The 26,772-nt window shown below is 37.0% G+C and overlaps 1 protein-coding gene across 15 annotated transcripts in view; it reads right to left on the reverse strand.

Annotated features, from left to right (window-relative positions):
* Window positions 1-26,772, reverse strand: part of cadpsb (Ca2+-dependent activator protein for secretion b) — an 89,058-nt gene that overhangs the window by 17,307 nt on the left and 44,979 nt on the right. For 5 of the 15 annotated variants that reach the window (XM_028447454.1, XM_028447452.1, XM_028447446.1 and 2 more), the window contains exons 4-18: window positions 25,972-26,052; window positions 25,191-25,424; window positions 22,376-22,497; window positions 17,443-17,554; window positions 15,799-15,938; window positions 15,445-15,511; window positions 14,231-14,339; window positions 13,059-13,271; window positions 9,636-9,647; window positions 6,841-6,977; window positions 5,516-5,703; window positions 4,687-4,788; window positions 4,530-4,593; window positions 2,703-2,826; window positions 1,330-1,398 (exon numbers count right to left, since the gene is read on the reverse strand). In XM_028447454.1, coding sequence (XP_028303255.1) covers window positions 1,330-1,398; window positions 2,703-2,826; window positions 4,530-4,593; window positions 4,687-4,788; window positions 5,516-5,703; window positions 6,841-6,977; window positions 9,636-9,647; window positions 13,059-13,271; window positions 14,231-14,339; window positions 15,445-15,511; window positions 15,799-15,938; window positions 17,443-17,554; window positions 22,376-22,497; window positions 25,191-25,424; window positions 25,972-26,052 — 1,774 coding nt within the window. Of the gene's footprint in view, window positions 1-422; window positions 456-1,329; window positions 1,399-2,702; window positions 2,827-4,529; window positions 4,594-4,686; window positions 4,789-5,515; window positions 5,704-6,840; window positions 6,978-9,635; window positions 9,648-13,058; window positions 13,272-14,230; window positions 14,340-15,444; window positions 15,512-15,798; window positions 15,939-17,442; window positions 17,555-22,375; window positions 22,498-25,190; window positions 25,425-25,971; window positions 26,053-26,772 lie in introns of all 15 variants that reach the window. The other 10 variants (XM_028447455.1, XM_028447447.1, XM_028447444.1 and 7 more) reach the window with 4 other exon arrangements.

Below are 26,772 nucleotides of genomic sequence, written 5' to 3' on the forward strand. Positions count from 1 at the left end.
TTTTTTATTACATTGTACGTAAATATATGTGTTACTCTTTGTAAGGGATTGTATTACCTTACTGTGACTGGCTCTAGTATCAATATACCTATATAAAATATATGTAATGTGACAGTTTAAATGGTTGCATACTAAGGTTTAAAAAATCAAATTGTTCAAAAAACTGAGTGAAATATAAAGTAGTACAATCCCTGAGTAAATCCTTGTTAACAACATGTTTTAAATTAATGGCATGCCAAATATACTGAAGTACTATAAAATGCTTGAAATAAAGTGTGCAGTATTTTTTTTTTATCTTAAGTCATGCATTTATGTATTTATTCACAAATAAACATGTGAGTTTGTCGAGGCTGACGCCTTTGCATGTGTGCTGTGCATGTGCATGTACGTGTAACTAAACTTTAAGCTTAACATGTGTTCACCTGGATCCTTTTGATCCTTTTGACCTTTCTCAACTTCAGCAAGAAGGGAGAGAAAAGATAAAAAGGAGATGTTTAGCGATAAAATGACTATAGTATTATAAGGTACAGGGATGAAGGAGAGACGTGTTGCTCAGCACCATGTGAACCTTTCAAAAACAAATCTGCTGGGAAGGTTTTTCGGCTCCAGGGAGTGAGCTCTCGCTCTCTAAGCAACAGACGAACGGCACAGACAACACGACACAGTATAAAAAAAGAAACATTGAAACGTCAGCCTGTGGAAAAGTGGAATTTAAAGCAATTGATGTTTTTCAAACAAACAGACACGGCATTGACTTTTGTAAACAGGTAGGACACACAAACAGCTACATTGATCATAGACAGGACAAACTGCAGCGCTTCAGTCCACACGACCTAACCGTGTTTTTTTTTTTTTTTTTTTTTTAATCCTTCTTCAGCAACAAATGCTCATTCTTTGGTGGCACAGTGAAAAAGTGCGCCTACCTGGTCAGCAGAACACATCACTGACACACGATCAGACCAAATGACTGGAGAAGATACCAATGTAGGCAATATAAAAATGCATTCAAGTCAAAGGAATGTGCATCCAACCAAAAGAAAGAAGCTTACAGACCAAACTGCTCATTCATGTCAATCACAGATGGCGCCTAAAAGAGGAACCCAGACTGATTCAGTGCTGCTACTCAGATCATTTTGAATGGTGTGCTCTCCACTCACTCTCACAGACAAAGGCACAGATAGAAATAAATAAAAATTAAAAATAAAAATAAGCATGACAGGAACAAGATTCCTGAAGAGTGTGCAAACGGGTAATGAGGTGAAAGAGCAATTCAAAAAAAAAAAAGGAAGAGGAGGTGAAAGACTGGGGAGAGACGATGAAGGTACTCACGGATGGTTAAATCCATCACTTGAGACGCCAAGCAGAAGACAGGGTGCTCATACATTTCCCTCTTTTTTCCTATAAAAAAGGATCGGGGCATGCATGAGGCTCGGGTCAGAAGTGAGGAGGCTAGAGGGCAGGAGCTGAAAAGAGGAGGGCTGCCCCGGTCAAATGATATTCTGTTGGGGCAGGAGGCCCGACATGTAAGTCAAATGTTTGGTTTAACTTAGAAAGACAGGAGGAAATAATTCACACAGCATGAAAAGATAATAAGGCTTGAGTCCTTAGTATCTTTAGTAGCCTGAGAGATTTCTTTCAAGGCATAAACCACATCAGATTTCTGTATTGAAATACACAAATGACATATTAATGCATGTTCTGCAAAGAGAAACAATAAGACACAATAGTGTCTTACTGTTTTTGATGTGTTCTGTTTGTAATCCATGCCGATTAAGAAATACCACATTTCTGTGTCACAAAGCACATGCAGATGACTAATGCTGGTTTGGATATGTTCAATCACAGCATTGATTGTGTTAGTCAAAGACACTTAATCAAGTGACTTGATTTTTGCAATAAAAGGAAGAAAAAAAAGTGGTGTAGACAGTGAGGAAGAGAGTGATAAAGGTCTTCCACAAGAACGAGAGACACAGGTGACCATGGGGGCTGCTGGTAAATCAAGGCAGGGTGAGGGTGGGGGGGTGGGGGGGTGAAGTAGGGCGGGCAGACTGGGCTGGACCAGTCAGGGGAGGTGAGAGCTACGGTAACGTAGTGGGAGCGGAGTGTGTGCATCGACTGGGAGTTGGGAGTCAGAGAGACCATTCAGTGAACCTGAACTCACAGTCGACCAAATTCTACCATCAGAAGCCGGGGCGTATTTTAGAACACAGCTTTAATAGTCAGGGCACAAAGAAAAAAAATTGGCACATCAACAAATTTCAGGGCTTTGGATTTGAATGCATTTTTACTCACACACCTCTACACAAAAGCCAACTTGACCTACAGAACAGCACAGAGCTAAAGCAGGCCTGAAACAAAGGAGAGAGTTATTGCACTGAGAGACAGGAAGTGACTGACACAAATCATCTGGGATAGGGACACAGATATATACCATATACCAAGAGAATTCACACTGTGAGACAAATACTTAGAACAGTACCAGTTTAACGCTGGAAACACAGAAAAAAACATTATGAAAAACATTTTTTTTTCCTTCTTTTTTCTATACTTTCAGCTCACACAACCACTAATGGAGAATATGTGGTTCTGCATACAAAAGAGAGAATGCTTTAGACTTAATAACAAGCTTTACAGTATAGTCTGTGGTTACCACAACCACTCCGTCCCATTTTTTTTTAAAAAAAGATGCTGCATTGTGTTACCTTCAATTAGAGCATATTCTTTGATCCGCTGGTAGTTGAGCTGAGCAGCCTGCTCCAAGCATTTGCGGATAACTCCTTTTACTTCATCTGGTGGCACTGGGGTTGCAATGTCCTTCATCAGGACCTGAAAAAAAACACACAAAAAAGCAGTTAAATATCCAGGTCAAAGCCACCCTTTCCATTTGCAGTGTAAACTTTTCGACCAAAAACATCCATGTTTAGTTTTTGTCGACTACATGTTTTAAAGTGACAATAACAAGACTATGACTAATTAATAAAACAAAACAGTGTTAGAATGAAAACTTGAGTGATATTTTTGTTAACTATTAAAAGTGAAACTATAATCTTCACGTGGGTCGTGAATCCATTTAGAACTAATGTTCTTTATTGAAAGGTATCCAATGAGAACTACTGTTGCTGCATGGAAGGCGGGTCAAGTGGTCCCCAACCTTTTTCTGCTCGTGAACCCATTTAGATATCACAAATGTACGGCGACCCCAGAGACATTTTTTTTCTTCTTTTTGATAATGTTTATTAAAGTGTGTTACAAATACAGAGTAGCCAGGATTAGTGACAAAGTGACAAGTGTGCCACCTCGAATGTTGTTATACTGCATTTTATTTGAACTAGATTCATATTTGAATATATAGATATACCAGTAGTTATTTGACATTTATTGTGTGTGTGAGATGTGTATTTGAAAAATAATAATAGTTTGAATCCCTTTTTACCTACGTTTTATTTCTTTCTTTCTACCAATTACAAGACATTTCAGGCGAACCCATTTTAATTCAAGGCGGCCCCACATGGGGTCCCAACACCAAGGTTTAAAAACACTGCAATATGAAGTAAGCTGATTGTGTTTGCGGACGTAAACACAATCTTATGCATTGATCACATAAAATCTGTCTGTGTGTATAAGGGTTGGAGTCAATTATAATTTCTTAATTGATAATTACATTTATGGCCTAATTTTAATTGTAATTTCAAAAATCTGTTGCTGTCGTAATCATAAATACATTGTAATTGACTTTGTAATTGTAATTGTAATGAAAAAACTTTTTAAAAATTGGCAATTACAATTTAACGCAAAACTGGGGAACCATGTTACAGTTCTATGTACAGTTCTACACATATGTAGTTAACAATTATTCAAATATGTTTCATATCAAGCTTTCCCATATTTTACCATTTAAAGTACATTGAAATCTTGGTGTATATTGACACAAAAAAGGCTGTGACGCCCACACCAAAAATGTTAAAATCTATATTTTCATTGATTAGGAATCCTAACAAGGTAACCAATATAGGAAATAAATTACAAGATGATACATATTTGTTTTTAGTGTATTTAACAGCTGATTTAGGACCCCTTATCATAAGAGATGCTAACATGAGGACAGTTAACTTTTATAATGGTTATTTATTTCAGTCTCAGTAATTGTGATTCATTGTAATTGCACTTTCGTAATTGAGAACGTAATTGCAATTGACTCTCTGAGGGTAGAAAATTGTTATGGAATCGTAATTGGGAAAATGCTGGTCACTGTAATCATCACTGAAATGTAATTGAACATGGGTAATTGAAAACATAATTATAACTGAAAAATGTAATTGACCCCAACCCTGGTGTGTATTTATAAACATTAATAATATCCCACATCATATTAACAAATGGTAATTGAATCTTTACAAAATGTATAACTCTTATGCTTTTTATTTTATTCGACTATATATTTAACACGTATTTAGACAACTAATCTTAATGTCATTTAGTTGACTAAAAATCAGCTATAAATGAAACTATAACACTGTGCGTTTACACACCCTCTCCAGCAAAGATAACGTAGCCTTCAGTGCACCCTCAGGACGACCGAAGGGGAAACAATATCTGTAAAAACAGACCCAATCAAAGGAGTAGCAATGGAGCAAAACTACCTGCAGTGATTTCAGGGAAACACTCTGATAAAGAATTTGCAATCACCTGAAATTTACAATCTGGTTTTCCAACAGCACACGCAGCCGCTCCTTAATGTCTTCAAAGCGCTCCTTTTCATCCACTTTCACTGTGCTCAGCCCGTCTGGCCTGTGAGGATCAACACCCGCAGGAATCAATCTGCTGAACCCCTGCTGACAGTAATTTCACTCTACCTCTGAACAGAGTCAAAAATGGCCCTCAAGAGTCTGACAATGTTCTGTTTGTGGAGAACCTGACTGCTGTTGTTTTCCCCCTTCCCCCACACAAAAACAGTGGCCATGTCTCACCTTTCTTGCCCTTGATTGAATGGTATTTTGGACTCCTTTCTTTTTCTAAACTTGAACATGCGAGCTTGTTTAGAGTCAGTGCGAGCATCTGGGCTTTGGGAGCTCTTTGGAGGTATTAGGGCCTCATAGCCCAGCGGCCCCCAGTAACTGCTGCCCTCTCTGACTTTAATGGACACAGGGAAGGATGAATCATATAGACAGTGAGAGACTATGGCAACAAAGAACAAAGAGAAAAATAAAAGCAATGAAGCAACAAAAAAAAAAAATAGAAACAGAAATATGCAAAAGATTAACAACATAACATAACACACAACACATTCCAACAATGTTAAACAGAAATGTTTAAAAAAAAATAATAATAAAAATGTCAAAAACATAAATAAACAAAACACAAAGTATCTAGGCAATTTTAGAGGAATCTGATCTACCCTATACCGTGATATTAATCATCTGATGACATATTCCATAAAGTCAACATTCTGTTACATTTTCTTCATGAGCATGATTTTCCCTGTGTATTTATAACTGACGTCGGGATGCGGTCACACCTGTTACCATGGACATGGGAGGCACAAAAAGCAAAGCTGTAGTGAAGCAGAGTGGGGTCAATGATGGCTCCACTCTCTCCTCTTTCCAGAAGGTCACGCAAGTAACACAGATGTCTGTGACATCCACGGACACCATTTCTTGCACAGTATTCATCCAAGACAAACACTTGGCCTGGACTGAACCATCCCTGCACAGCAAAACACACAAAGCAAATATTGTTAATGAAACACAACTGGCTCACAACCACTAATGCACATGTGTCATGCACATGCCCTTTAGACCATCAAATTTGGTCTGCAGGAATAAGTTAAAAATACAAAAAAAAACATAAATTATTGTCGAAATTATTTTTCTGCCCTTTTAAATACACAAATTCAATGAATCTTCAGAATATTTGGTAGGATCGCCATTTTCCCCTGCTTTTATTACGTAACTGCAGTCCATTTAATTCCAAAATTGTTAAAAAAAAATAATAACAATAATAATAATACATTTACTATTTCACACAATTTCCCCAAATTAAATAAAAAATGGTCACAAAATCAATGCTATTTAAAAGAGAAAATCCTGCAGCGACTGATATGTCACTTGTCGCCTGAATATTGTTGGCACCTTACATGCTTTATGCATCATTTATACGTTGTTTAAAGTGCAAACTTGGGGAAATTAATGTTGAAACTGCTCGTTTTCACGCCCACTAAAGATCAAACTACTTCATATTTGGCCCCGAAACTAAAATAAGTTTGACACCCCTGCACTAATGTGTTCAATCTGTATTGCTATCATTCGGCCTCCGTCGGAAGTAGTTATCAATGGAATGAAATGCCTTTTATTATGGAATATAATTACATTTATTACACTGAAGTGATGTCATGAAGTTACAGTCAGTCATCTTTGACTTCTTAAAATTTGATACATTGTTTTTCCACAGAATTTAAGGTGGTTTTAATTTAAAATCTGTGCATTTAGGGTTATATTTTCATTTATATAACAGCAACAAACAATGTTATATGCCACCTTGTATAAATACAAGCAATTAGATTATCCAGGAAAATGGTAAATTCATTGGAATACGACCTTTATCTCAATAGAATATTACCATGTGCAGGTAAGATTGCCCCATTATTTATGGGTGTGTAGAATAAGATAATAAATTCCCTCCTCCCTCCTGTCTCTACCCAGGTGTGTCAAATCCAAAGACTTCAAAACTTTTCAGGAAAGTTCATGCTTTTACCTTCCAGACAGAACTACATTTGTCGTCAGATACACACTCGGCATATATTCATGTTGTCTGTATGTATTACAGGAAGAGAAAGGAACTCACCAAGCAGCAGAAGGTGTCGTTTAGCCTGTGGTCCAACGTGAGCCGCTGCACTAGCTCAAAAAGCGAAGCGTGGTCAAAGCTACAAGGGTTAGCGGAGATAAACTCATCCATGCCATGTTTCTGAGCTCTGTCAGCATCTATCCAGCCAGTGGCAACAGGGAAAAGCACACGGTTCAGATGAGAGGACATCAGTAAGGCAAGGCTAAGCAGAGATACTTGATTACAACGTAAAAAAAAAAACACCAGGGGATTGTTTGGGCTAGTTCTAAGGGCAAATTATAACACTTACTGCTTACATTGTCAACTTGCATTGAGTCAAACAGCGTAAAGAGCTTTTCTAGGGGTGCTTTGACTGTATGTGCATGCGTTCATCTCATTATGTCAAGTCCATTCATCTTTTGCTAGAATAATTATCTATTTAAAAACATTCAAAACTTTATTTGAGAGACATAGATTTAAAAATAATTTAACAGAAGCAAAAGCTGCTCATGTACTCAATAGATTCTGCAACAAAATATAAATCTCATTACTACTTTACAACTGTTTAGTTAGTAACTGTTGCACTAGCAAAACACCTTTGGATTGTCATTGATTATCAACAAAGTGCAAAATAACACATTGTGCATAAAAGTCGTAACCTTTACAAGATTTTAGTTAATAAGCTACAATATGTGTGAATAAACTCTAATGAATTCCATTTTGTGAACAAAAATAATGTTAAACCGTCTTTATTTGTTATTAAAGATATTAAATGATAACGTGTTGGTGACAAACCTGACTAACACTAGGTGTGAGGCACATTCAGCTGTGTCCTCTGAGTGAGTGACAGGTGTCCTGTCCAGGAGACAGACGTCAGTGGTGATGATGCAAACATGAGCATTAAAAAGTAGAGGATAGTTTTTGTTGGGGCAGGACAGAGTGTAAAGCTAAGTGTGTACAACTAACAGCTCTCAACATCCAGGTAAGTGAGAGGGAAGTGGGCAAGGGTGCATTGGGGGCAATTGTACATTCACTGAGAAAAGACCAAAGTTATATTTTTCAATGAGAAATTTTTACTCCAATCTGAGGGAAAACCTGTGAGTGGACAAACGTAGTTGACAGTGAAAACTAAAAAAACACTAAAAAGGACAAAACAGGCACAGTAAAATTAAGTAAAAGAAGTGACGACATGAGGGACAAAAAACAGAGAGATAGGTAAGAGGGATAGTGAATGGCGTTCAAGGTGAGTTAATAGGAGGATGACAGTGGTACATTATGAGTGTAGGTGAAAAAAAATAACAAAAAAAACTTATCTCCGAATCGTATTAATTACAATGTTATGTATGAGACTTCAAACATAAGAAATAAATCCAAAGAGTGAACCAAAGGTGCAAGGACTGTGACTATGAGAAACAGTGAACAGGACTTATTCCCTTTAGGTACATTTGATTTAGTCCAACGTAAAGAATCAGGACCATAAAGACCATTTACAATACCTTTTAATAAAGAATTCAATTGAAAAATAAAACTGCTACCATTTTAAAAAAGAAAAACTGTTTGCATACAATTATAAATTATCACATGCCGGTAAAGAATGTAAAATTGAATAAACTTTAATATGTCATGCACATCTGCAGACCCATTTTCAAATTTGCAATTGATGTTTTTTTTTTTTTTTTTTTTTTTTTTGCATTCCTTTTTTTTTTTTTAGTTTTTCTACACATTTGCAAGTTGACAATACTTGAATGTGTTGCAGTATATTCATGATCTCTACAGAGCACACTATCGGGCATAACACTACTGGAGTTTTCTAACAGGGTAGCATTACAATTTGGTGCAAGTACATGGGTAAATAGCATGAAGCTGACAAAGGCAGAACTTTATCATTCTCTGGGAGAAATAGGGAGGGGGGGGGGGGGGATGGATGAATGAATATTCCCGTATTTGTACAAAAAATATGAACACATGACATGGGTGTTTTCCTATTCAGGCAAACAAGGGCAGTCAAAAGAAATCAAAATGAGATCTCTCCTTATCCGGAGGTGTGGGACTACCAGTCTAGCCTTGATCTACAAGCCCATCTACTGTAGAAGGAAGGGGGAGAGGGAGGGGCCGGAGTATTTTATCATAAGAAGGGGCGGCAATAGCTACGCCTTGTCCTTGGCATTCATAATACTCCGCATACATATTTGCCAACTCTTGTCAACAAATTAAAAAGAAGCCCAATTAATTGAACCCTCTGAGGTTATCCTGTCAACTCAAATACACCAGAACAAATTACCGTAACAATTATTCCAATTTATTCAATCTATTTTCCATAAATATAATAAGATTTTTAATTATCTACAGCCAAAAAAAATGTTTTTTCACTCTAAAACGGTGTCTTCCAAATAGGTTTACATGGTTGTTGTTTTTTCTATGCTAAGGAAATCATATGTTTTTCTCAAATAGCACACCACATTCGACAATTGCATCACTTTTACTCGGAGGGGTTCAGTCAGTCACCAATGACAATGAAATTAGAGAAGGCAATTATGCATTAACTACTATAATATATCAACTTTCACCATTACAGCGTCAAAAATAAGTTCTTAGAATAAAATACATGCATCCTATACTGGCACGAAATGGATGCTTATACTCTAAATCTTTAAACTAAGGTAATTCCAAAAGAAAAAAGTCATCAACTAATATCTAAGACATGAAGCGAGAAGTGAAAAAGGAGAAGAGGGGGAAAGAAGAGAAAAAGAACGTTGCATTTGTCAGATAATCAGCGGGGATTATCTGAGTTGTGCCGGCTACAGGGAAGCACTTACCCTTGAGTCCAGCTAGAAGACAGCAGGGTAAGAAGGGACAAACCAGAATAACATAAAGACTAGCAACAAGGCTGGAGGAGAGCAATCACGAGAGACCCTGACTTAGCAGCTACATTACTCAAGAAGGGTCCAGGCAAAGCATGAAGAAGAAAAACACAACTGAAAAACAACAACCTATATACCAACATGATAGTCTGTGGGTGGTGGTGTGAAGAACAACAGATGTTGGAGCATATTAGACCAAGAAAGCAGGAGACAGAGACAGAGAGAGCGAGACAGAGGACAGAGGAAGACAGAGTTTACCATTCTCATCACTCCACGGCAGTTTGTTAAATTCAAAGTTACACACTGAATACTGTCAGCAACAAAAAGGTTTATGTGGAGAAAAAAAAGAGCAGAGACATCTCATTTGTACACAGTACACCATAAGTTCTATTTTAAGCACTTTCCCAAGATAAATATTCACATTTCTGCAATTAATCAAGTGCTGAAATGAATTAGGAATTGAGATAAAGTCATTTTAATGAGGATGCCTATTCACTTTTGAGATGCTCATCTACAGTATGAGACAGATTCTGATATTTTATTGTACAAGAGACATTGAAGGCCCCGCAAACATGTTCAAAACTCAAGTAGCAGCATTTTAGTTAAAGATTTGAACTCCAAATGATACATTTTCTTCTAAAGGAGCGCTTTATATATGAAATGAGAAATAATTTCTTTAGTGGGTTACACAAATGAGATTTCAATATAGCCGTACAATTTATTTGGGTGAGCTGGTTGTTTGGCTTTGGGCTAAAGAACGTTTTATAGAATGTGGAAAAACTTCTGATTCGTCTAAATGTAAACACACAAATTCTGTCTACATTTGAAGTTATTTATTTATCTAGCATGGCTTTTTTTTCCAAATGTGGGAAGGTAGGAAACATGTAAACAAAATCATACATTAGAAACTACAAACTACCAATTGTGTTAAATGAATTGTGTTGGAGTACTTTATTAATTACAGTGATCCGTTAGAGCATAAGTTTGGTATCAATGATATTAATCCAAGCTCTACTAGTACTCAAATCTAGAGAAGCAAAAAGTGCCACTGGTACTACTTGTAGACTCTTTTTGATGAACTAATACTACTAGTTTTAAAAAGGTTCGCGAGTACTACTAGTAACAATTATATGCTAATGAGGGGGTGGGGAAATATAATATTTGCATCAGATTGTTTATCAAGCAAAATCAGAAGACGATTTTGTGTTACTACTAGTAGTGGTAGACTTAAAGCTTTACTAGTAAGGTCTACTCAGGCACTGGTATGCTAAAACCCTTTACTAGCAAAACTTTTTTTGTTTACTACGAGTACTACTAGTAGATTCAGAATATCTCAGTAGACAGTGATAGTATACTAGTAGTACTAGTAAAGCCAAAGGATTCACTAGCAGTACTATAGTATCATATTTGTATATAATTTGTATTATTATTATTATTATTATTAATCTTGTTTTATTTTTTACTACTGTAATGGGTGTGTATCTTATCTATATATTTAACAGTCTTTTACTTAATTATACACTTATTTAATGTTTATTCTTTCTTTCGTCTTTGTTAAATCTTTTAGTCTTTATTTGTGATTTTTCTTAAGTGGCTGTATCGTAAGCAATTCCCTCCTGGGATTAATGAAGGAATTCTGATTCTGATTCTAAAATGTAATACAACTGAAGTCGGAGGATGACTTTTTTGCTTCACTAGTAGTCTACTCGTGCACTAGTAAACTAGTGTACATATACTCTAAATTTAAGTTTTTTTAAGTCTTCATTTAACCAGAAGATTCTCATTGAAATCAAAAATCTGTTTTTTCAAGAGAGTAGGAATAAAGGAACTTGCTCAATGTTCCACTGCGATGGATTCGAACCGCGACACTTCAGTTACAAGCTTGCTTCCTTAACCATTGGACACCACTGCCTCAGTTTACCAGTTTCCTTTCTATAGTAATGGCCAAATGGTTAAAGAAGGAGACTTGTAACTGGAGGGTCATAGGTTTGAATCTACTAAGGGCCCATGAGTCCAATAGCTACTCATAGGGTTAACCTATACCCTAACAGAGAGTTAAATTAGACTAGACTAGTGCTAAATCACACACATTATCATGGTGTGGTAGAAAACTGAACAGTTTGTTAAGGACCTTCAAATAACTCATCTCATTTCCTGTGAGTTAACTGCAGTGGAGTCAGGAGGACAGCATTATGGTCCCAGTGCCATTCAAGATCACTGGAGGAGGGGGGGGGGCGGGGAGGGGTGAAACATGTCCATGTGGTGTGCCACAATGTTTCAGGGAGGGAGATGACGTCTATGCCACTGTGAGGAGGCTTTGAATGACAACAGCTGGGGTCAGAGGAGGCCATTAACCACAAGAACGATCACATACTAAACAAAGAAACCAATGGAGAAACAACATATAGAACCTTTATGAGATATAGGTTTCAGACTAACTGACCAGATTCAGGTCATTTTTGTGACGTTTTAGTCAAAGTTCTGGTATTCCTATGTGTCAACTGATTAAGATGCACAAAACTCAAACACAAAGGATTTTTAGACCTAAAAACTGAAGATGCATATAAAATGAATCTTGTTCTGATGTTAGTTGTAATATTGACACTATTCAACAATAACTTATAAATATTTGTTTTGGGAGGGGGTAAACAATTGGTCTGTTGAAGTCAAACCAATGTCTGCGCAAATGGTTTTTCCGGCTAAATTAATTGTGTAAAAAAATAATGTTTTTTTTTTCCTTCTTCAATGGCGGAGCACACAAGAGACACTTGGACAAAAGCTGGTACAGAAGTCACACTATTGTAGACGATCTTACCTTCACTCTGCTACCTGATTTGCAGACTGCTTAGAGGTGCAGGTAAAGTAAGAAAATTGGTTAAAACTTTGGGTGTTAAAGAGCCTTCTGTGAAACTGCCTTGGACCCACAGCTGCCCTATGATGCTACAAACCTGCCTAAAATGAACGTGAACAGCCGAACCCAGCACTGACCATCTGAATTTATGCTTATCTACTTCTAATGTTTAAATCTTCTCAAGTGACCTATTTATCATCTTAAGCCTCATCCACTCTTTTTTTTTTTTAAAGAAAAAATTGTGCTTCAGTGAAAAGACTTATGGAATAGCATGGAATTGCACCTTTAAACACTGTGGGAAGTGGTGACAATGAGTGGAAATCCATCAGATGCTGGAAGGATCTGTGAGAGATCAAAGCGTGTGTGCATGCTTGTGTGTTAGTTCTACCAGCTCATTCTGTGACTGCAGTGTGGAACGCATGGCGTGACACATTATGGGTTAGAGCTTTCACTACTTGGAGAATGGAAAAAAGCTTTTTTTTTTTTTCTTTCACTTAGTGACCCGTGTTGTGTCTCTGGCTACTTACAGAACTGAGAAATGGGAGCATCCATCTGGGCCGAGGCACCCCCTTTGGAGTTTAGTTTCTGGACCTGAGTTGGTGGAACAGGCTTATGGGATTGACCAGTAGCGCGATACATGGCCTGGACCCACAAGATGCGGTCCTGCTCATCATCGCTGGCAAAGATCACAGTGTCACCTTCCTTCACTGCATTGAAGAATGCCCGGCCCCCATCCAAGCCTGAAACATCATTAGTTAAAGAAATTAAAGTGGTCAGAAATGTGCACTTAGCTGGACGTCAACCTGCAGAAATAATGCAAGGTTTTCTGTACGCTCTCCAGGCAGGGAATTTGTATCGTCCAAGTAAACACACATAATTTGGTAAAAAAAAAAAATGTCAAAGCTGCGCAGTACAAACACTCACTGCTGCACTGAAGCATTTCTTTCCTAAAGCAAAACTTCAAGTTCAGATGCCCTATTTATGGTACCAGAATTAGCCAAATCCTAAATCCATATAATCTCAATTTGAGGTAATTGTCAAATGTCTGACAGTTTCTGCTAAAATGTGGGAATTTGAGTGACAATAGATTTTTATAGAAGTCCCATGGTGGCACTTTAGTCCTCACTGTCTCCCCCATGGGCCTGCCTATTGTTGATATTCAAGTGGAGGTTGTTTGCTTTACACCAGCCTCTCTAACTCCTTTAGGAAGACCATCGCATTATTGTTGAACCCATCAGCAGACTTGATGTTAAGAGTTAAAACTAAAAGATGACACACAGTCATGTGAGCAGAAGGAGAAAAGCAACTGATTAGTCAATGGTAAAAATTACAGTACCTGAATTAAATGCAATTAGAAAAATTCTAAAGTATCTGTGATTTTTATTGTTGTTCCCTGTCGCATAAGCAGCGATTGAGCAAAAGAGTCTGTATTTGTTTCTGCGCACTCATGAATAGCTTAGGTCTCCATTGTTGTTGAATATCTGATAATCCGCTTTCAGATCTACTGAATACAGGCATTCTGAAACGTTATTGTGTGCATACAAGAGGGGAAACCCCTAAACATAAAGCTTACGTTAAAGGAGAACAGAGGAACTGTAATTTATGTTTGAAATGTTCTATTTAGTTAATCACATGGATGCGTAATACCTTTGTGATGAGAAAAAAACCCTACTTTTCTAAGCATGGTGCACCATCTCACCTGGCTGAGGGTCACTGTAGTCCACAGTATACCCATCAAGCTGAAGAAGCTCTTGTGGCTCTGATTTCTTCTCTCTGTAGCTGCACATTGCAAACGTGTACTGACTCACCTACAAAATAAATAATCAAGATCCAAACCAAATGATTAGTTATTTATCATAAAGAACAGTCCTTAAATCACTCTCTACTTTAGATCAATCCATACATAATTTCAGTTTTTCTTCAAACAAAAATAGGTGAAATTAGACTTAAAATCAATTACATTTAAATGTCAAAGCTGTATCAGCTTTTGTTTCTACAGTCTGTGCTTTTTCAAGGCTCTTCTATCTTTCATTTTCAGGAATTCTGGCGTTGGAGCTGAAGGTTCCTGCTTTTCAACCAGCTTGTGATACTAAATGTTCTTTATCTATATTCTTCCTGTTGAAAAGGAGTTTTTCCTGTACATCGTTGCTGAGGTTATTTTTTTTCATTGAGACATGTTGGGTTATATTCTTTACATGTGCTCTGGTTCCGGTCCCTAGAGGATCTACACTGCCGACCAGAGCCGACATGCGCTCCGGTCCCGTACGGAGCTGATAACCCGCCCGGTTCTTTAATGCTGGAGGAAGACACACATTCATGATCATACACTTATAATGAAGATGAAGTCAAGGGATGGAATTAACATCATTTATTACAGATACGATTTATGAGTGAGTGAGAGACTATTCAGCGCTGACCCCCAGGGTTCCATCACACGTGTGTTCCGGAAGCTGAAAGAGAGCATCGTCCTGGCATCCCTTGGCTTCATCTCCTTCGCCCCTCCTCTTCCGTCGGCCCCCCACCCACGAAACCTGTATCGGTGATCAATGTGTCTGGGGCGGGTGCGTCGCAGTTAGTTACATGACTTGCTTTATGTGAAGCTAAGTGTAGTGTGTAAACAATGTCCTTAAATATCCCTCAGACATAACTCTATATATTGTGACGATTGCAATGAGATGCTTGTTGTATTTCATGCCATATAAACAAAGTTTACAACATAACATATAATACAATAATAGCAATTAAAACATTTATATGGATGGCATCATTCCTTCCCTAGGTTAAAGATGAATACATTTAGTTTTTACTAGTAACCATAAACCCAAAATAATACATTAAATTGCATTGCTTTTACCGCAACGGTTCCCTAAAAAAGACTGCAGCATCATTTAATGGGTTGTAGGAGGATCGTACCTGCACGAGGACAAAGAAACGCTTTTTCCAGCGCTTCCAAACATTCTTCCCAAAAGCCCACAGATACCTGCCAAGACATATTTCACAAGCAGCACACACATTAAATAAATGAATGCACACAGATATGCAGAACATGTTTTAAAACTCATAAGACTAGAATAAAGCCTGGATAAGATGATTACAATTGTGACTCATGCTGTGCATCTAACTTCCACCAGGGGGAGCAGTTGTCTGCACAGCTGGTATTCACAATAAAAGAACAGAAATGAGGCCAAGTAGCTGAGAGGGTTGTGGCTCTATTGAAGAATCATCAAACATCCAAGCCTCATGCAGGCGTGTAGCAGCACCCCTTACCCGCAGTGTTTCATGTTCTGAGGCTTGTCCATGCGTATGGCAAGTTTGATCTTGAGATCTTGATCAGGGCAGGCCTTGGTCACGGTCATTTTATGGAGCTCTGACTGCTTGGGGCTGTTAGGAGTCGGGTGGAGGACAACCTGCACTCAAAGAGAAAAAAAGACATCCCCAGTGTGCATATCAGTATTTATTATCAGGGATTTTTTTTTTTACGATGTTGTCATATCCCGTAAGGGCGAGCAATGATGTGCATTACTTTTATGAGTGAAATCATAGTGTGTCAAAGTGCAGAATCAAGACGAGTGCTTTTCTAAGCTTCTCCAAAGAAGAGACCTAATCTCTTTGCTGAGTTAAAGAGCTTTGAGGAAGCTTGCCTTTTTGCTAACTCTGCTGCAGTGGGAGATCAAAGACACGTTGTCATAGCCAAGGTCAACACAACGTCTGAGGCACAGCTGCTTGAACGCAAATGACACTGTTTTTTTTAAATATCAAAAAATATTGTAGGGAGAGTTCATTTGTAATTCCTGCTTTGTCTGTATATCAGGGATTTGAGAGGTTTGGAAGACTGGAAAACTTGTGAGGAATGCTGAAAGATTAAGTTGAGATGCCTATTGGGAGGATATAACTGAAGATCTACTGCAGTAATTTACATTTTGGTGAGAATAATGTGACTGGGAACTTCTCTTCAGAACCACAAATTACCAAAAAATTTAAAACAATATTATTAATAACAATAAGTGCACTCAGAGAGCACAAACCTCCACCAAGCACCAAATACTTATTAAATATTTATCTAGATCAATGATCGAGATCATAGTACCATGATCATTCACACTTTAAAGGCTTGGATTAAATTTCTATCCCCATTAATAACAATACAGTATAGGTCCTAATATTTTTTTTAAAAATTGGGATGAAATGGGGAATCAGGATCCGATCCCGATGAAATTCTGTGAGGTAATTGAGGAATCAACTCGACATAAACGAGTCAAATTTCATAAAGATCGGTCAATTTGGTAAATAAATAAACGGCAGTGATAAAGGGTCTGTAAATCTACATGTTTCTATTATTATTATTATTATTATTATTATTATTATTATTATTATATACCATCAATAAACAAAAAAATCTACTTTTAATTACTAGGCACTTATAAACAGTACAGAGTTCTTTACATACAATTAAAGTCAAAGTTAACAGGCAAAAAAAAGGATGGTTTTTTCTAAAAATAAATGAATTAACAAAAAAATGAAAGTAGAGTCCTTGGGTGTGATTTAAACACTGACTCAGAGTGCTTTGTTTCCTCAGGCAGATCATTCAACAGTCAAGGGTCCCATTATGTAAACAGGAATATTTTCGAAGATGGTTAATGTCTGTTATAAGAAAGAGCAACACAGCAGGATTAACTATAATAAAGAATAATAAAACAGATAAATACAAAGATTATTGCATGCAAAATAGATAAAAGCAATTACACTGTTTAACATTTTCATTAAGGAAGTTTTAAAGTTAGCTGCACAAATTTAACCAGCATTTAAGATTAGTAGTTAATATTATTTTTAAATGTATTTTTATACTCGTGTCAACATGAGACGTGTGTGTGTGTGTGTGTGTGTGTGTGTGTGTGTGTGTGTGAAAATTACCCTGCCCAGTTCTTTGTCCTCCAATGCCAGCACTCCTGTACTCTCCGTAAACAGCTTCACCTTGACAGCAGGCAGCGGGTGTGTGGTGGTGAAGTCCCCTTGAGTCCCCCAGCTGAAAGACACAACAAAGCACACTCAAGAGGTTTGCTACTATGACAGCTTGACGCAGCAGCAATGTCACAACACAAGCATATTTTTACCAGCAACCTCCCAGTACAACAGGAAATATAAACGGCAGTCAAGGAGGGTTTTTTTTTTTTGGTTTTTTTTAAGTTTGGCACTAAAACACACCCCAATATTAGAAATCATTACTATATTGAGGATGCGTTTGTTTTGTTTTGAGGCTTTTTGAAACTGCAGTCACTGTTTGAGGCTTTACAGTTCAAATGTGCCGTTTAAAAGTAACTGACATTCAGTATATAAAAGATTACAGAACAAAAACACATCCTTAATTGAAGTTTTAAGGATTTGAAAAAAAAAAAAAGTACAGAGCAGAAATTGTTTTCCACCATATGGCCTGAAAGGCGCAGTCTGCAAGTCTTATAAAAGGGACTTTTTGTCATATTAGCTAAAGTTGTCACTATGTAAGGACAGCTTTACATCAAACTAGTAGTTTGTGTGAAAAAAAAACAGACTCATTAAGTCCCTCCTGCTGCTCCTGCTGCCTTTGGCAGATTGCCAGAATGCACCGCGACCGAGCAAAAAGAACCAATCGGAGCCAGGATTGAGTTTGATGGACTGTCTGACAGCTGTTGCTCACAGGCCCCGCCCCTTTCCCGGGCTGGAGGGCCATCTTTTTTAGTGTATGGTCTGGAGGAGTAGAAGATGGAATTAGTGACTTTTCTGCTTGAAAGGGAATTACTGCTGCTTGATTTACATTGTTTGATTTGTAATTGTTACACTAGAACTCTGTAGTGCATGTGTTGTTCATGTGCATGCAGCAGCCTCCGTGTGGGCTGCTGTAAGTGACACTGCTGAGGTGTGTGCACATTGAGAGAGAGAAGTGCTGCAGTAATATGCTTTTAACAGAGCACGTTATATTACTGTGATGTTGATGTTGGGCTAAAGTTAGCTTGTTAGCTCCTCTGAGAGAGGGACTTTGGAAAGTTTGGAAACTGGGCAAGAGAGCAGCGGGGAGGGAGGGGGACAGAGGAATCTGAGAGTTGCGGACTGCACCTTTAAGCTTTGGTTGTCCTTTATAGCAGCATTGGGGGGAACTGATGTTTACTTTTCATATGAACAATAAAATAGAGTTTCCCGGGAAAAGCTATTTTATATTGTAAAATAAAGGTTAAAGAATAAATAAAAAATTTGACTTGCAAAAATAAATTTATATTTTTGATTGCATTAAGCTTAAATGAACACAAAAATAAAATGACATAATACAAAAACTGCTCATAAATTTAAGTTTAATGAGAAATACCAACTAGTTTCAATCATTGTTGTTCAGGATGATAATGGTTCATCTTTGTCCTGTCTTTGACTATAATACAGGAGGGTGACAATAGTATTTATTATATCTGATACCATGCCAAAAAATTAAAAATAACACTACACACAACATTCTCAGGCATAGATTTATCCTCTCTTTCAAGCTGCTGGAATTAAGAGACGTGATCTAGTGAAGCACCTGTGGGGATCCCACAGTAAGAGCTGCTGCTCACACTGAGCCATGCTTAAAGGAAACCTCAAATGTGCCGAAATTAACTTGAACTTTTCACGAGGCTAATCTCTCTGAACATGTACTGCATTTCATTGCACTGCAGATTTCAGCCCACTGCACACTAGCGACTTTTATAACAGCACTACTAAGACTGCTCTCTGTCCCATTTCTCTGTTTTGTCCTTGTTAACCTTATACCCTAACTCAGGAAAGGCTGGTGACAGCCACAAATAAGTGCTATGATCAATCAACATGCATATTGTTAAAAAAAGGTTACACAGGTGTCAACCTAAGATGTAGAAATCTGTTGCAAATTAAATTCTAATGCCTAAGGCTATTATTTTGGTCTTTTTTGTTTGGACAAAATTTCAGCCATAGGACATAAACAATCCAAATAAATAATAAAATAACAGCAAGGTGGTACGTTGTTGTAAAGAAGCATGCAAAAAAAAAAAAAAAGCCTTAATAATTAAATGCCTAATACAGTGGTTTCCAACCTTTTTTTGTGAATGTGACCCCATTTTGATACTGCAAATTACTATTGCAACAACACATCATCAGTAGGGTAAAACCAACCTGTCTCACGACCCCCAGGACTTTTTTTCCTGTTGTTATTTCTGTAATAAATTATCGTGTTTGTTATACACAATAGCTAATCCTGGCTAGGGTAGACAGGAGTAGTTTACAAAGAGACAAGATTCGCCAGCTCAGATATTTTCAAACTTTATATTATTTATTCATATTTATTTTTCTATTTCTTCTTTTCTTTATAATGCATTTTCTTTGAACTAGATAGATCTAGTTCAAAGAAAATGCAATTTGAGAAAGTGAAAGCATAGAATATAGTTGTTTTAGATTGTGTGTTGGGTTTTCATTTTAAAAAGAGTGATAATTAATTATTTCATCAGTTTTAAATTACTAGACATTTGGGATGACCCCATTTAAATTTCGGGTCACCCCACATGGGGTCCCGACCCCAAGGTTGAAAAACACTGGCCTAATACTTTCTAAATGGGTCTCTCAACTGGTGGGTCGGGACGCAAAAGTGGGTCGTGGACCTGTACTAAGTGGGTCGTCGACACCTGGTTAAAAATAAATACATACTTAATGTCTCTCATATTGGACTTGTCTTTTATCTTGAAAGAAACTTTTATTTTGACAGACATGCTGTGAAATGCATGTTGCACAGGAAAATACATTGATTTATGTTTTAAAAAAAAGATTATGTATGTGTGTTTTCAACAGTTATTTTAAAAAAACTAAATTTGGTTGTTTGAATTCTAAAAAAAAATTAGTCACGATATAATGACCGTGGCAAAATGTGGGTTCAGAACTCCTGCTCAAAGTAACTTAATGCAGTTTATCTTTAATAAAAGGAACTCAAACTGTGTTCCATTCCCTTTGTCTTGTACTTACAGTACATTATCCAACACTACATTTATTGGGTTCACCGTAGATTTATTTTATTAGTGACATGCTACACTCCCCTTTATAACTTTTATATAAGCTAGAGGCGGTTGAAGATGCTACAGTGACAGCTACGGAACATGCTGTCAAAGTTTAACATTGGAAAGCTATTCTTTTTGTACGCTTTCTTTGCATTTATAATGAATTGTTGCTTAACAAAGATGTTCTTCTCTGAGCAGGATGACTGGATGTACTGCAGACTGACAGGGATGAGTGGTGAGCTGTATTCATCTCTCATGGAGCCATTGTACTGGCGTGAAGGTGACCTTGTGACTCGAGGGCTATTATTGGACACAACAATGCTGAGCTGCTTCAGCTGCTCTTTCTTCAGAAAAACACAACTACCAGCGTGCAGAAACGTGGGCAGAACGAACCACGTCAACGTAAGGCCAGGCAAATGCATTTGTATAGCGCATTTCATGAACAAGGCAACTCAATGTTCTTTACGTAATCAACTATACGAACCCTCTAATCAGTTCATCAAAGTTGAATAGAAAAATCATATCAAAGGGCCAAATGTCAGCAGCGACACACAGTTGTTGAACGTGTCCAATTACTTTATGCAAATCACCTGCAGCAGCCCGTGCGTTCATGTTTTTATCCCGTGTGTTTTGTGTACACTGTGCACCATCTTTGGTCTTTAGGAAAACACACACACACAACAACAACAACTCTCACACTCTTACACACAATTAAAGATTTCAATTATAATCCAGTTGATTTATTATTATCCATGACCCAGATACATCCCTAACCACCTCCTAAACCACAGAACGGATTCATGAGTTGTGAACCAATATACATGTATGTACCAACATGTTTCCCATCTTAGTGCAAGCACACGCACACACACAAACTCCTTTTTTTCCTTTTTTTTATTGTGTAAAATCTACTTTTTTGTGCAATTAAGATAATCTGAGTGTTTTTTTGTAGAGGGAATGTTTTTTATTACTGTAAAATGTCACATTATTTAATCTATACCACCTTAACAATATTATTTATAAAAATTGGTTTCCAGTTTAACAACATACATTTTGAGTTTATTAACCATTTGAAAGTATTGAATTGAAAAGTTTCAGGTTAATATTCAAATAATGAATTTGTAAGGGTTTTGGTTAGTTTATTACAATATGACACACTTGAAAAGTAACATTTAGGAGCTTCAGATGTCTCCCATTCAGTAAGAAAGGAATAGTGACTTATTCAGCAGTTCAGAATACACTTTTTTAATTATGTAATCTCAATTTTATTGCCCAATAAAGATAATCAAAGCAAAAAGTGTTTTTGGTAGAGGGAATAATCTATACCACTTCAAAAAGTTGGTTGGTTAAAAAAATTGCTTTCCAGTTCATCAATAGAAACTTTGAGTCTATCGTCATTTGAAAGCATTTCAAGTTAATATTCAGATAATACATTTGTAAAAGCGTGATTTAATTTTTTACAATGTCATTCTTGAAAAGTAACATTTAGGAGCTTCACTCAAATGTCTTCCATTCAGTAAGAAATGAATACTAGCTTATTCAACAGTTAAGAATACACTTTATTCTGCCTTCAATTTGGCTAATTCACAGTAATTCTTATAAGATAAGACTCAATGGCAACCCAAACCCAGAAAAAAGCAAAGAGTTTTTTAGATTTAACCTCATAAATCTTTAAATGATCATCCTTCAAGATTTGTTTTCACCTCAAGCTCAGCTGCTGAGTCAGATTTAAAACTCATAATCAGTGAAACAAAGAAACGTGTTGACCTCGACTCAAACAAATAAAAAACAAAAACTATAAATGTCGGGCTTCTGGCACTTACGTTGGCTTGGATGCCTCGGCCTGATCGGTCTGAAGTTTTTCGCCTCCCTCTACCTCCATGGTGCAGTACACAATTCTGTTTGGAGCCAGAGATTTCAGACCCTGTACTTCCATGATCACCACCTGTAAAGCCCAGATGCCTTAGTAAGTGAAGTCAGCTGACGTGGAGTGAATCATCAGGTTAAAAATATGACAAAGAGCAGAATGGGTCAAGAGTAGAAGCATCATTTTTAGAGAGAGACTGCTCCGGCCACGAGAAGATTCACTCAGATCAGTTGAGGCTTAAACTCACAATTTCTGTCACTGAATTAATTAGTAAGAGACAACTCTGCTGTTCATTTTCCAAACATGATATATATTGACTTCATCAATATTTTTGATGAATATTTATAGGGATTTGGCAGGTATATGTTTACAATACCATTTACAAAATATATATATATATATATATATATATATATAAAAAGTATCAGGCTAAAGTTTGACAATGCACTGCAGCAAGTTTGGTGTCAACTGAGCAAATACTGTGGGAGGAGATAGGTTTGGTAAATGTTACAGTTTCTTATGAAAACAGAGTAATGGTATCATAATTTGCAATAGGTTTGCGTGTACAACAGTTTATTCAGTGTTGGTGCTACATTTTAGTGTAAGCTGTAAATTTGTAGCACAAATGGTTGGTTGGTTTGTTATTTTGTTTAGTGTACATATTTGAATTTTAGAGGCGTGCTGTAGCGCCACCTGTGGAACGATTGGTCGGTTTTGGCAGCTGAGGCAATCTGGCATGGGACTGGAGCTTTGTGTGAAATTTAGTGACTCTTTGCGCATTGGGAAGTATGATTTCCTCAGAAGAAGAAAGAAAGAACACGCAGGATAACAATAGGTTCCCGGCAGCATATATGTAATAATAACAATGTTAACGTGAGAGTAAAGTACTGCAATGTAAACCATTATAGCACTGTTAACCATAACAGACTCTGTTTATATGATTTCACCTACTTTTCTAACTCTATCACTTCACTTCTTGATTTATATAGTGCTTTTATGCCCAAAGAACTTTACAATAACACCCATTCACACATCAATGGGACAGAGCTGACATGCAAGGTGCTGGTTAACCACTGGGAGCAATTTAGGGTTCAGTGTCTTGCCCAATGACACTTCGATGCATAGACTGTGATCGAACCCCCAACCTCTCTATCAGAAGACAACCCCTCTACTACTTGAGCCACGGTCGGCCAGTTTAATTTACCAAATTACAGATGCCAAACATCTTATTTAGAGCAAATAAATCCAGCATTCGACTTCTGTAGTGGTTTTTCTCAATTTCTCAATTTTAAAAAAACAACAAAAAAAAAAAACCCACAAAAAAAAAAAAAACACCCAGGAGAATAATGGTAATACTTTTTGCAAATTGTGTACTCACTAAAATAAAATAGCACCTCATGAGGATTACGATGTGATTGCTTCCTGTTCGGGAGGTGATAGCAAATCTTAGACAAGCTGATAACAAGATGACTCACATTATCAGCTAAGGAGCAGGTAAAAAGGGTTTTTCACTCTTGTGTCTTTATGTGGGTGTGACATTTATATTTGTGTTACTGAGTGTGTGGCAGTCTGTTCTTCACACAGCGTCTGTTCAAGCTTTGAACGAGTCTGCTGCCTGCTGATATTCTTAGTCTGAAGCAGACAAGTTGTCAAAAGCAACTCTGACTTAACTCTCAATTCAGCGTCTTGGCGTCTATATATCAAATTTAACCCAATTCATTCATTTGTTCATTAAATTTACAGTCAAAAAGACATTTAATTTATTTAGTATTGCATATTAAAAGGAGGTTTAAAAAAAAGTCTCCCTCAGAGCTAGAAAAGACAAAGGTTAGAAAGCACAATTAGAGCAGCATTATGCTAAATCTTTGGTCCATTTTGGAGATTTAAATAATATACCTGAGACATAACATTGTCAGTTTTTAAACGTATATAAAGCAAAGACGACCGTTTGTGCAGCAAATGGCACTAATCCCATAAGTCTTCAATATACTTTTCTAAATAGGGGTGTCCAAATGTGGACCTGGAGGGCCAGAATCAAGCACCTTTAAGATCAGGGGTGTCAAACGCATTGTAGTTCAGGGGCCAAATATGGACCAGTTTGACCTCCAGTGGGTTGTAGATTTCAGGTGGGGAAAATTGTACCCTTGTTTTCAATATCAGTTCAATTCACTTGAAAAAATGATGCTTTCTTACTGATTTTTGGGTAATTTAGAGGGATTTTGTGGAATTGTTTGTTTGAAATTGCAAGATTTGTGGAAAAATTGAGAGTTCCTTCCACAATGCAAAAAAAAAAAAAAAAATGCAAGCCCCTAAAAAAAGTATTGTGGAGTTGCTTTTTTGGTAATTTACACAATAACTCATGTTTTCACCATCATTTTTACTTTCTCCTGCAGGCCGAATTGGATGCTCTAAAGGGCCGTATTTGGCCACCGGGGCCTTGAGTTTGACAAATGTGTTTTGGACGTTCCCCTCTTTAATCATCATCATCATACATCGTGATCAGAGTTTCTATTGAGCAGCTTCAAGACACTTCTATCAGATTCAGGTGTGTTGAAGCAGGGAGACATCTACAATGTAATGGATTGTGGCCCTCCAGAAACGAAATTCAGACAGATCCTCCCACGATCAATAAAACCATCAACATTAATGACTTGTTAGTCAGAAGTTAGAGCTAGTAAAAGTCAAAAGCACAATGCATCAGATGCAACTGGAGTGTGCTGCAAAACAAGTTCCTACACGCTTCATTTCACACATGGTTATAGGTTCAATACCTCCAAACTAAAGGACAAAACCACATCAGACTTAGACAGTGTGTTTTCGTCTTCCTGGCCCATGTCAATGATGGAGGTGTTGTGTCCTCGTTTCATCTTCTGCAGTTTGAATTCTCCACCCTTGGACACGGGCATGCTCTCCAGATTTGCCATCAGCTGGTTTACTGAAGCTTTGAGTTCCTCAATAAACATGGCCTCCATCTCCTTGGACACAAATTTAGGAAACTTTCCACCCTGTGTGATGACACACAAAAACACTTTTTAATACAATTACAAAGGGCTGCTCGATTATAGAAAAAATTCTTTAAACACGAATAAAATCCTTCAAACCCTAAAATCAAGTATGTTCACTTTTGCACAAAACAAATTAGAGTTCTTGCATGTGATGTGTCTTTGCTCTAGGTCTCCATCATCAAACCCAAAGTGTTCCCATATAAGTGAATTTCAGTTGCCCTGCTTGTTTACCAAGCGTTTACATATGTTTAATTTCACAAATAAAACGTATGTAAAAAAAAAAAAAAAAAAAGAAAAACTTAAATAATCCTTTTTTTCCCCCAATTATGTTACTTTTGTAATTGTTGGGTGTAATAATCAAAATCATAATCAAATTTCAATCAATTGCACAGCCCTACAATTACCTTCATTTATTAAATGACACCTGTGTAAAAATGAAAAATATTTGTTCTAATGATTTAACAAGTTACACCATATTTTCCACATAATACACATAACACCAAAGCATATGAATGGCAGACGACTACCCCTGCAGAGTCTGACTCACCCTTGCAATCTGGTCTGCCATCTGAAGACGACCGTCCAACTCTCGTCTGATCTGCGCAGCCTGTTCATCCAGGTTGTCCAACTATTGACAAAGACATGGAGGAACTCAGTCAAATCACAGTGTGTCAGTGTTATTACAGGTCAGAATCTAAAAGCATGTCATATTTCAGTCTTAGCCATCATTACAAAGTGGGTGGTTTCCAGTCATTTTTGGCAAGGAGGTATTGTGTATGCAGGGCCGGCCCAGAGGTCCCTGATTGCAACCCTCCACATTTTTTTTTTTAATTAAATAACAATAATTCAAAAATGTATAATAAACATGAAACATACCCTTTACAATCACTGTAACAGTTTTATCTTAATTATATATTAATAATAAAAATCTGAGAGAGAGACACAGACAAGATGAGAGCAGCATAAAAACAAGAGAATATATAAAACAGAAACACCAAGAAGGCATTGGAGGTGAAAAAGTTAGAAACCCTAACTTGCAACTTAAAATGTAATTAATGGTAGCAAGGATGTTGCCTGCAATGTAACCTATTATTCAAATAAATTAATGCATACCATTTACAATTATCCAGATGCAATGAGAAGGTATTTGCAACTACAACATTGCATTGCCTTTTTGCACATGTAGTAATTCTTGTTCTATTTTATATAATTCTATTGTGTTGTGTTTGCACATTGTGTTCTTTGGTTTTAAGATTGTTGATACTGACGAGAAAAAGCAAACAGAAAAATGGAAATTTCTTTGCACTAAAACTTTTTTATTTTATTTTAACTTTTGATTGCACTGTTA

This window comes from Gouania willdenowi, chromosome 5 (assembly GCF_900634775.1).
Source record: "Gouania willdenowi chromosome 5, fGouWil2.1, whole genome shotgun sequence".
NCBI lineage: Eukaryota > Metazoa > Chordata > Actinopteri > Blenniiformes > Gobiesocidae > Gouania > Gouania willdenowi.